The sequence below is a fragment of the Phyllostomus hastatus genome, unplaced genomic scaffold (assembly GCF_019186645.2).
Source record: "Phyllostomus hastatus isolate PE091 unplaced genomic scaffold, TTU_PhHast_1.1 phas_contig_17, whole genome shotgun sequence".
Classification (NCBI taxonomy): domain Eukaryota; kingdom Metazoa; phylum Chordata; class Mammalia; order Chiroptera; family Phyllostomidae; genus Phyllostomus; species Phyllostomus hastatus.
In genome coordinates this window covers 21,990,556-22,002,251 of record NW_025333664.1, presented here as the reverse complement: position 1 = coordinate 22,002,251, position 11,696 = coordinate 21,990,556, and the positions used below count along the sequence as shown (strand labels likewise).

Sequence of the window (11,696 nt, the reverse complement as noted above, 5' to 3'; positions counted from 1 at the left end):
GTCCTCAGATGCTCGCTCAGTTTGAGTGCTGGGCAGCCCAGAAACGGCAAAGACTGAAGAACATCCTCAGGCCACATTCAACCAATAAGGGACAGGAGTCAGTGAATAAAAAAGGCCCAGCCCCACCCCCACCCCTTGCGCCTCAGAGGGACAGTGCCGACTGATATGTGATGTCTGGTGGTCTTCTCCGAGCCCCCAGGAGGAGTGAGCCCTGGTTCCCCACCCAGGTAACCTGCTCCTCACTGTGCCCTTTATTGCCACCCCCCCTCCCCTCGTCCGTCCCTCACTCCCATCATTCCTGGGATCGTCTCCTACAGCAGATGTGTCTTCTAAAATGGTCACAACAACAGTTCCCACCCACAGGCTCTTTTAGATAGGACCTTGTATTCTACCGTTAAGAGGTGGAGTCTCTGTCCTATCCCTTGAGCCTGGGGGGAGAGGGTGGGGTTGTGCCAGCCCCTATAAATAGAATGCTGCAGGAATGATTCTGTACGACTTCCAAGACCAGACTGGAAAAGCCCATGAAGCTTCTGCCAGGTTTCCTTGGGGCGGCAGCTCTGGAAAGCTGGCGCCATGCTATGAGGAAGCCCAGGCCACGTGGAGATGGAGGGCATCTCCACTGGCGGAGGTGTTCCCAGTGGCAGGCAGCACCATCTGCCAGACGTGCAGATGATGAAGTCACCCCCGCATGACTCCAGCCCCAGCTGGCCGGTCACCTCCCAGCCGATGGCCCAGATATTGCAGAGAAGAGACGAGCAGCCCCCACTGAGCCCTGTCTGATTCTGTGACCCAGAATTCGTGATGATAATAAAACAGTTGTTTTGGGCCACTGCATTCTGGAGCAGTTTGTTTTACAGCGATAATAACTAGAACATCTCCCAGAGAAACGACCTTCACACAAGTTTTGATCTCAGGGTCTCCTTCTGAGAGAATCCAAACTAAAACGAAAGGATATTGGGTATGTTTCAAAACTTCTCCAGCTTCCAATTCCAGACTTCCATTACCCCCATGGAAGGCGCCCTATGTGAAACCCAACAAGACGCTAGAGTGTCAGTCTCACTGATTTAGGGACAGGTGGGCCCATACAATGCAATTGCTGTTTGGGCAAGCCTGGTCAGGTCCGCCTTTCTCTTTGCTGCCACACACACCCGCCCCCAACAGTGGGGTCTGGCCCACCAACCACACAGTCTTGAGAGTGGGGAAAGGAGGCTCCACACAGGAAAACGAGATTGTAGCTACCGGGCCTTGCCAGCTGTGTTCAGAGATCAGAGACCATGAACGTCGGTAGAAGGTAGAGCCTCTTAGGCCCATAGGTAAATGAGAGTTAAGTTAAGCCTGCTTCGGTAACTCTACTCCCCTTGCCAGGGACTGGTTTAGGCATGGACATGATATAATTCTTGCCAATGAGTTACAAGGAAAAGGCTCCTGGGCAAGGGGGTAGGAGGGTAGACAGTGGTTAGTGGTTAGACAGTGGTTAGTGATGTGATGTTCAGAGCCACGGCAGCCATCTTGGGACCATGAGGGGCATGCCTGAGGATAAAAACCAGAACATGGGGAATGATGGTACAAAAAGATGGAAAAAACCTGGCTCTTTGATGACAGTGATCAATTACTTTACCAACCATGGATACACCTACCTCCAAACATATTTGGAAATAAACAAATTTTAATTAATGTTTAAGCCATTTTGAGCTGAACCACAGGCATCTTCCCATATGGAACTTGATACCAAGAGTGGGAGGCCTTACTGGGCATACCACAGTGAGAGATTCAGGTCAAATCCCCATTTTTTCCATTCCAGATGCTGTTCTCCTGCCTCTTCTTATTGAGGAAGTGATGAGGAAGTGGTTCTAGAAGCACCAATTTCCCTCTTGATGAAATTCTCTAATTCTCCGTAATTCTGGGGCTGAGGTATGGGTATCAGTTCTACTTCCAGAAACAAAGTACAATTAAGTAGTTCACAGGGGTTACATTTTGAGGACCTCAGCATTCTAAGGTTCACAAGAGACTAAGAACCCAACATGAGTGATCTTCAGAAGTAAAATGGCTGTCACACACCGGGCACTCATGTACACCTTCTCAGTCACACTCCCAACAATTCTGAGCGATGGGCAGCATTACCCCATTCTGTACAGGGCTCAGACAGTGTCAGTAACTGGCTCGTGTAGCAGCTCCCCTCCCCCAGTGGGTACCATTCCTGGTTTTCTCCAGCTGAGAGGGTGACTTCGCCTTCCCCACGCAGGTGCCCATCAGGGTGAGGAGGACAACAAGCCAGGCGCGCCTGTCTTTAACTGGCTCTGGGACTGTCCCACCTTCCCTGCTTTTGCTCAAGCTGACCCTATGTCTGGAATGTCCTTCATACCTGCCTTTCACCCAGTACTTTCTAGTGCCAGGCACCTTTCTAAACACTTAACGTGATATTCTCACTTACTCTCCCTGGAAATTCAGGGAAGAAACTGAGGCACAGAGAAGTTGAATAACCACCCCTGCCCTCAGACACCACACCTGGTAGGCAGAGGTAGAGCCAGGATTCAAATCCATGCCATTGGAGTGATTCCAGAGCCCACACCCTAACCCATCACCCGCTTCTTCCCTCTCCCGCTCCAGGACCACGCCATTTTCCAGTCTGGATGCCCCCTCCAGGGAACCTTTCCTGACACGCTCAGTCAAAAATAACCTCTCCTTAAGCATTCTGAGTGTTCGTGATAAAACCACTCTGTACTTGGCCAACCACTAAGCACTAATTTACTCCCCCTACCCTGCCCTCCATCAGCCATTATCTCTGAGTGTCCCCCAGATTTCCCCAGAACTACTTTACAGAAGAGATGGCTGAGGGTCAGAGAGGTTAAGCAACTTGCCTCTAACCACACAGCTGGGGACTGACCAGATGAGACCTGAACCCAGGCCAACCCGTGCCAAAGCCCCCATGTTCACATAGATGCTGATAAAAACCTGAAATTTAACCCCGGACCCTCTGTCTACCTCTCCCTGGCCCCAGAGGACACTGGGTGCTGAACGTGGGCCCAAGGGAACAAAGAGAGGGCTCTGAACAGAGGAGAACGGGGCTGGCAGTCAGCACGTCTGGATCCAAGGCATTGCCACCATCCTCTGAAGGCTCAAGGTCCCCATCTGTAAGCAGGTGTCTGTGGTTAAGTGGCCCCAGGCTCTGGGCTCAGATGAACTGACTTTCATTTTCAGCTGCTGTACCTTAGACCCGCGGTTCCATGACCACCAGGGGAGCTGTCAGGATTTGATGAGTCAGTGTGGAACTTTAGGGCAGAGCCCACACACTGTCAGCGCGACTCCAGAAGGCTCCTTGTGACAGTTACTTTTGCGGAATGGAGGCAACCAGCGGTGGGGTCGGGGGGCGCATGCTGGAGCCAGCCTGTCTGGATTCGAACCCTGCTTCAGCCACTTCCTAGCTCCATGAACTTAGGCAAATCACCGTGCCTCAGTTTTCTCATCTGCAAAGAGGGGATAATAATCCTACCTACCTTGCAGGATTGTTTCCAGGTTTAACTACGTTGGTATACATGCAAAGTGTTTAGGACAGTGTCTGACACAGCACCAGATTCGTACAGTCACTGTTGCCATTATTATTATCACCTCCAGGGCTATTACCCGAAGGGTTTTGACTGCCCCGCGGCCAAGTACTGTGGGTTTTGCCGACTCATCCTCGCTCCACAGATTCGGTCACCGCCCCCCTGTCCCCGCCCCGACCCCGCAGGCCTGAGTCACCCCGGACTGTGCGTCACCCGCTCTCTTCAGGCCCACGACTTGCAGACTCACCCTGAGTCAGCCGGTCCGGGCGCTTCCACTCCCGGGACTTCACTTGGCAGAGGGGAGAGGACGAGGCGCCCCCCAGCGGAGAGCCGGAGCCCCGCACCGCTTCCGCAGAGCCCAGCGAGCCGAGCCCACGTTGTGTTGTGGGGTGCCTGGATGGGACCGGACCACCGCCGGGTCTGGTGAGAAAGGCACCCTGACCCGGGCCCCCGCCGGCCTGCGAGGAATGGTACGGCCCGGCCGGGTTAAAGTCCCGGGTGGGGAGGGTGAAGAAGGAGGCGGCCCAGCCAGCAGTGGCGGCGCAATGGGGCTGCGAGCGGCAGGAGCACTGAGTAGGGCTGGGGCCGGTAGGGGGGCGCCCGAGGGACCCGGGCCCAGCGGTGGCGCGCAGGGGGGCAGCATCCACTCCGGCTGCATCGCCGCGGTGCACAACGTGCCACTGAGCGTGCTGATCCGGCCTCTGCCGTCTGTGCTGGACCCGGCCAAAGTGCAGAGCCTCGTGGACACGATCCGGGTGAGGCCCCGGGGACGCCCGTCGGAGGGAGGGTGCCGGACGAGGCAGGTCGAACGGAACGCTAGAGGGGGCTGGTTCCGGGCTCCGCTGGAGCACTATATTTGATGTGTGATCTTGAGCAAGTGGCTGGGCCTCTCTGGGCCTCTGTTGCCTCACTTGAGCAAGCAGGGGATTGATAGTATAGTTAAAATAAGGGTCGCTAACATAAAGATAGCACTTGCAGTGGCCCAGCAGCAGTTTTAAGTGCCTTAGCTTCTTCATGCCAACACTATAAGGTAGATACTACTATTGTTCCTCTTTTACAGAAGAGGAAACTGAGGCATGGGAGGATTTAAGCAACTTTTTCAAGGTCACTTAGAAAGTGGCACAGCCCGGCCCCACTGCCTAGCAGCATGACCACCATACTACCTGGAGATAAGCTGTCACCTCTGGCTGTACACAGGAGTGTCAGAGGAACCAGCATGTCCTGTCCGCCTGGAGGGCCTGTTTGAACTGGAACAGGGAGAGGACGTGGTCAGCCCCGTCAGTGAAGGAGGATGTTTGGGAATGCAGGGGGGATCCTGGCAGGAACTTTGGGGAGGGAGCATGTGTCAGGTTAAGCTGCATGGTATCTTGTCCCCTTCGCTCAGACCCTTGGAAGGTGACCATGTGAGACCCAAGGCTGCGCCAAACACCTCTACAGCTCCCCCAAATGTCTCTCAGTCCTAGGGTGTGCTCTGCTGCTCCACTGCCTGGAACTGCTTCCCCGGGCAGCTGCAGGGCCTGCGCCCGCACTTGGTTCAGTCTCCGCCTCCCTGTCCACCTGGGCTAATGCATCCCCGGCCTCTCTCTCTCTGTCCCCTTAACCTGAGGTATCTCCCCATGAAGCACCTATGTCCACGTGGAATTACACTATACATTTATTTGTCGGTGTTTCCTTGTCTGCCCCACCTTATGTGAAGTCGTATCTTGGCTGTTTCCTCAGCACTAGCACAGTGCCTGGCTGTCCGTGGAGGGTCTGGTCTTGCATGCTGTCTCCCACCCTGGGCCTCGGCACAGGCTTCTTACCCTGCCGGGAACACTCTTCCCTCTCTTCTTTATTAGTTCTAACCCCTCAGCCTTCCTGTCTCAGGGTCCATGTCTTCCTTGATGGCCCCTCCTGGGTTAGGGGCCTTCTGTGGGCCCCTAGCCTCCTGCACACCCGCCCACCGGCATAGTTCTGGTCCCTCTGGGGTTTAATGGACTGTTTAGACACCTGCCTTCCATGCTACAAGTGCATGCTCTGTGAGGGCGAGAACCAGTCAGTTTTCTATGCCTCTTGTCACAGAGTACCAGAAACTTAGTGGCTTAAAACAATACAGTTTGTCATTCTCCAGTCAGAAGTCCAAAATGGGTCTCACTGGGCTGACATCAAGTTGTCAGCAGGGCTGCATTCCTTTCTGGAGTCTCTCAGGGAGAATCTGTTTCCTTGCCTTTCCCAGCTTCTGGAGGCCACCCCATTCCTTGGCTCATAGCATCTTTGCTCTGTCTTCAAAGCCAGCAGCGTCTCCCTTGTCAAGATCCTTAATTGCATCTGCCAAGTCCCTTATGCCATGGATGTAATGTATTCAGGCTCCAGGGAACAGGATGTGGCCATTTTGGGGAGCTGTTACTCCGCCCATCCACCGCCCACCATGCCACTGGCACCCAGCACAGCTACCCCCTATCAGTGCTTCGCTGCCCGACAGGCCGCGCTCCGTGCCTCCCTGCACTGACTTCCGAACCCTTCACCAGCAGCCCTGTGGGGCGTCTCACTCCCATGGTACCAGTTAGGGACGATGCTCAGGGACACGAGGCCACTTGCTCAGGGTCCTCCTGCCGCTCTTTGAAGGAGCTGAGATTGAAACCCAGGTTTGCCTGGTTCCAGAGCCCTGGCTTGTAACTGCTCATAACTGTTTAATAATCATTTCTAGAATAAGTGGATAAATGAATCCATCAAAGCAGCATAAGGGAGAACCCATGGGCCAGCGGAGGGAAGACTTCCAAGCAGCTCCCACTTAATGTGGTCTCCCTGGCGTGCACTACCCCCACCCAGCCGCGCCCCGGGTCTTCCCTACTTGGAGAACCACCCACACTCCAGCTGGCTGCAGGCCCGTAGCAGGAAGTCCGCTTAGACTCTCCTCCTCTTCTCCTCACATTCACCCCTTCTGCCAGTCGCCTCAGGTCTGCCCCCTAAACATGCCCCAGCCTTGTCCACCTCCCCCTTTCCCCGCTACCCCTCCCCCAGGCCAGCATCTTCCACTGAACCTCTGCTGAGGCCTCATCCCTGCCCTCCCTGCTTTTGCCCTTGTCCACCCCACCGAGCCCGCTTTCCTCTACAACCTCACAGAATGTTCATTGGGTCCTGTCACCCTCCCCTGTTTAAAATGCTCCAGGGCCCCCCACCGCTCTTAGAAACCAGCCCGCATGGGCTGGCTCCTCCCGACTTTTCCGACTTCTTCTGCGCAGCCCCCCTTGAGTGTCCTCTGGTCAGCCGGAGTTTTTGCCACGCCTCCAATACAGTCAGCTTGTTCCTGCCTCAGGCCTTTTGCCCTCGTTGTTTCCTCTGCCCGGAGTGATCTTCCCTCACGTCTATCCTCAAGCGCTTTGTATGCGTCATTGATAGATGGGACAGCTTAGGCACAAAGAGATTAGTTGTCCAAGGTCGCATAGCTGTTAAGTGGCAGAGCTGAGATTTGAACATGGCCGTCAGGCTCTTATTCTAAACTATTCCGACTCTCTATCTTTCCACGTGGGCTTCTCTATGTGCAGTTCTCCACTCCATTGTCACCTCAGAGAGGCCTGTGGACCCCCATCCGTGGCATGGCCACCTGTGTTACTGTCTTCCTAGCATTTCTCTCTCTGACACTCACTTCTTCATTCCATTTGTCCCGCTAGACTGAAGCCCGTGAAGGCAGCGGCTGTGTCTGTGTCATCCTGGCTGCACCGGATGCCCCGGTCTAGAATAGTGCCAGAGAGATGTGTGGTGTGTGTGTACGTATATGCAGATATCTGTGCACATGGTGTGTTGATAAATGTTTAACAAACTGGTTTCCAGGGAGGAAAAGCCCAGATTTGTAGCATCTACCCATTGCCCTGGTGTAAATAATTTCACCATGGCTGGATTTCAAGCTACCAAGGTGATGTCAACCAACTCACAGAACTCCTGGGTACCGGACAGTGTTTCCCACAAGCTGGCATGAGCCACTCTGCTCCCCTGTGGGAACTCAGCACAGGCCAGCAAAGTCTGCCTTGAAAACTGTCGGGCATTATTCTGTGCTCATGCACCCTGTGCCCCCTTCTTTCCAGGAGGACCCAGACAGCGTGCCCCCCATCGATGTCCTCTGGATCAAAGGAGCCCAGGGTGGTGACTACTTCTACTCCTTTGGGGGCTGTCACCGTTACGCAGCCTATCAGCAGCTACAGCGAGAGACCATCCCTGCCAAGCTTGTCCAGTCCACCATCTCGGACCTAAGGGTGTACCTGGGTGCTTCCACTCCAGACTTGCAATAGCAGGCTCCTTGCCACCTGCCAACACTCCTGAAAGCCCAAAAGACACACCTGGCCTCCAGTGGGCAGGGCCATGCAAAAGGTGTAGCAGGGGGGCATTCTCTTTGTGCCTGGAAGGAGGAGGGTCTGGCGCTAAGCACCCTCTCTGCTAACTGCAAGACCTTGGACTCACTGCTGAACAGTGTGGGAGGCCCAGTTCCCACCCCTGTGAAAATGGGCCATGTCTTCGCTTTTGAGGGGTTACTGAGAGGATGAAATGAGAAAGGAGATGGGTTTGGAGAACCACAGGCTGCAGGCTCCAGAGTACCAAGGGCAAGGATCCTTCTGCATTTTCCTCTTTGTATATCCAGTTATGTGGGACACAGTGAGCTCTAAGCAAAGGAAAACCTAGTTCAGCAAGGAGAAAGTTGTTCCATATAGCGTCAATTCTAGAGGCAGGTGACTACCAGCATTGACTTAACAACTCGGCCAAGGTGCGGCACACATCTCTGTGGTCCTTTCAGCCTTCCCTCGTTACTGGTTGCTTCATGGTCACAAGACGGCTGCTGTGCCTCCAGGGATCATGGCTCTGTTCCAGGAAGCAAGTAGTGGGCATGAAGGAAGGGCCGAGCCAGCTGGACTGTCCACTTCTATCGTAAAGTCAAACCTTTCTCAGAGGTCTTTTTCCTGTTCTGTCCCCTGCATATTTCCACTTAGGTTTCCTTGGCCCAAATCAGCTACCATTGTCTCCCCTAGATGCAAAGAAAGCTAAGACAGCAGGGAACAGAATTGTCACAATTGAGTGGACCAATCACATCCCAGCTCCTGGGACTGGCACACTGCCTCCCGAATCAAAATGGAACCCCACTACCGAAAGAAATGAGTAATTGTTATCAGTTAGCCTTTGCTGTGTAACATACCATCCCCAAACTTAGCAGCTAAAAACAAGTCATTTATTTGCCCACAATTCTGTGGGTTGGCAGTTTGGACTGGGTTCATCTGGCCAGTTCTGATGTCACCTAAGGTGGACTCCTGGGACTGCATGCAATCAGCTGTCGCCTCGGGTCTGTCCAGGATGTTCTAACTCACTTGTCTGGCAGTTGGCGGGCTGTTGGCTGGGTGACTAGTTCTCCATGTGGCTTCTCCAGCAGGCGGCTAACTCAGGCATGGTCACATGACAGCCTCAGGATTCCAAGAGGATGAGAGTAGAAGCTGCGAGCTTCTTGAGTTCTAGGCCCAGACTTGGTACAATGTCACTTCTGCTAAGTTCTTTTGATCAGAGCACATCATAAGGCTGGGCCAGATCCAAGGGGTGGGGAAACAGACTATTCCTCTTAGAGAAACTGAAAATAATGTGGCCTTTTTCATCTTTCATACATTATCTGCCTAGGCAAATAGCAGTGTTTCTCTCTCTCTTGCACAGGGAGGGGCTCTCTCTGCCCAGGCTGAAGTCACTAGGCATTGTTCCAGCCTCAAACCTAGGGGAAGGGTTGATTGGGCAGGGGCTGGATTTCTCCCAGGGCTGGGCCCACTCTAGGAGGGGCATCTCGTTACCTGCACTGGTGAGATGGGGTAGGCCAGGTGGGACATTCCAGAGGGTCCCAGAGTCCTGGGGGGAGGGGGATACTTAGAGGAAGGGCACAGAGCGAGGTGGGCCCTGTTTGCCCTGCCCTGCTAAGGGATGTCGGTCACTTGGCATGTTCAAGCCTTGGTCTCCATAGTCCAGTAATGAAGACAGCAGCTCTCCCACCCATTCTCTGTCCCAGGGAAAGCTGACCGAGGTGACCGATAGAATTTCAAAGGAATGTACTCCTAAATGCAGTGTGATATCTGGATTGGATCCTCAGAACCAAAAAAGGAGTGGGAAACTGGAACTTTGAATAGGCCTGGATTGTAGTGGCAATAACAAATGATAGTGTCTTAGCTTCGACGACTTAGTCCCATGTAAGATGGGGAAGTGGGGGTGGGCTGGGAATTCTCCATACTATCTCGGCAACTTTCCCGTACATTGAAAATCATTCCAAAATAAAAGTTTATTTAGTAAAGACAGGGGTGTGGTTGCTGTAGACCAATGGTTCAGGTTCTCAGACTGGCTAAAAAAGCCTCAGACTTTGCTAAAACAGACGACTGGGCCCCACCCCCAGAGTTTCTAATTCAGTAGGTCTGGGTGGGACCTGAGAATTTGCTTTTAAAAAAAGATTTTATTTATTTAGTTTTAGAGAGAGGGTAAGGGGTGGAGAAAGAGACGGAGAGAAACATTGATCGGTTGCCTCTTATATACCCTCCGATCCCCAAGACATGCTCTAACCCGGAATCAAACCGGCAACCTTTAGCTTTGCAGGACGACACCCAACCAACCCTGAGCCACACGGGTGAAGGAAGAGAATTTGCTTTTCTAACAAGTTCCCAGGTACTGTTGCTGCTGCTGCTGCTGGTTGGGGGCCATAAACTGAGACTTGCTGATCTAGACTGTGTCACCAAACATGGTGACACCCTCTCCACCCTCATTAGGCTGGCTCCCTAATCATCTGTGTTCTAGGGCCAGCTCGTACACGTTCCACTGTGACATCGGATAAGCCCCTCCCTGGGGGCTTTTGCCAAGCTGTCGAATGGACTGTCTATCCCCAAGGTTGGTAGCAAGGGTCAGGAATCGGAGGACATGGTTTGTATACTATGCTGTCAGGAGGTGCCACCAGCTCATGATTGGTTAGTTACACAATGGTTGCCCCTTCCTGAAAGGGTTTTTTCTTCTTGAAGATAAGATTCAAGAAGGCAACACTAGGGGCCCTGCTAGACACTGTTTGGGGATTGCAGAAGAGACTTGGACCCAGAGGGGTTGGTCATGCGTAAGGAAGAGGTGGGTTTTGAAAGGTGAAACCTCAATGCTCTCAGTGGAGGCTGAAAGCTGCGTTTCCCTCTTCAGCCAGCAGGTGGCGATGCTTCCCGGCCTGCTAGAGCCAAGCTGGGCCTATAGCCCACCGGCTACGGGAAGCGGGTGGCAGAGGGGCCGGCTGAGAGAAGACCCATCAGTTACCCAGAGAAGCAGGGAGTCCAGGCATGAGGAGACTGAGCGGGGAGTTTCTAGTTCCAGGTTCTCCGTATTCTAACCACTCTGGCGCCGTGCCACTGGACATGTCATGACTTCTCCAAGCCTGTCTTGTAGTCTGGGGGTGCTGGGCCAGCCAGTCTCAGGCTCAGCAAAGGTGGCACCTCCTCCAAAAAGCGTCCAGATCCTCCAGGCTGAGCCACATGTCTCTTACCAGCTCCCCTGATCTAACGGTGTGTCCCCTCCCCAAACAAACCATTGCCCCCAGGAGCTTGGGTCCAGTGAAAGGCAGTGTATAGGGACCCCTTCGCCCCCTCACTGTCTGGGAACCAACCCTCTTCACCATGGTAGATTTATACACTTTTGGAATTTCATAAGTTATATGTGAACATTCACCTTTAGGACGTTACGATAGTAAAATGCTAAGTAATTAAACATTTAAAATTAAAATATTAGAGGCAAGCTGGAGTCCACCATGAGTCCTAGTCCTGGTTGTTTCTTTGCCTCCCTGGTTGGGACAATCACCTTCATTAATTTGGCAAATCTCCTTCCAGAACTTTTTCTAGTAGTGTTAGTGTGGGCGAGTAAAGAACGCTTTTCTTTTACACATTTTTTTGCAGATTGCATTTCTTCCCTGTCAGCACGCCCCAGCCATCTCCCTCCTGAGTGCCTCCTCAGAGGGGCTGTCCTTGACCTCACCATCTAAAACAGCCCCGTCCCCTTCAGTCTATCACCGTACTCAGACTTTCTTCCTGGCCTTGATCACACGCCATGAAAGCATCTTCTATGTCTGTTAACGACTCTCTTGCCCACTGAAATGTAACTTCTTGAGACAGGACTTGGTCTGTCTTGTTTATCACTGCAGGC

The 11,696-nt window shown here is 53.2% G+C and overlaps 1 protein-coding gene across 1 annotated transcript; it reads left to right on the top strand.

Annotated features, from left to right (window-relative positions):
* Positions 1-4,035: 4,035 nt before the first annotated feature.
* Positions 4,036-11,308, top strand: SRXN1 (sulfiredoxin 1). The gene is made up of 2 exons (XM_045832869.1): positions 4,036-4,297; positions 7,604-11,308. Exons 1-2 carry the CDS (start codon positions 4,088-4,090, stop codon positions 7,805-7,807), a joined length of 414 nt encoding a protein of 137 aa, XP_045688825.1. The 5' UTR covers positions 4,036-4,087; the 3' UTR covers positions 7,808-11,308.
* Positions 11,309-11,696: the final 388 nt, after the last annotated feature.

Bases quoted from the DNA above. Each gene is read 5' to 3' on its own strand.
- SRXN1 (XM_045832869.1), top strand. From the start codon at position 4,088: ATGGGGCTGCGAGCGGCAGGAGCACTGAGTAGGGCTGGGGCCGGTAGG. The intron at 4,298-7,603 runs GTGAGGCCCCGG...CCTTCTTTCCAG, and splicing joins GCCTCGTGGACACGATCCGG to GAGGACCCAGACAGCGTGCC.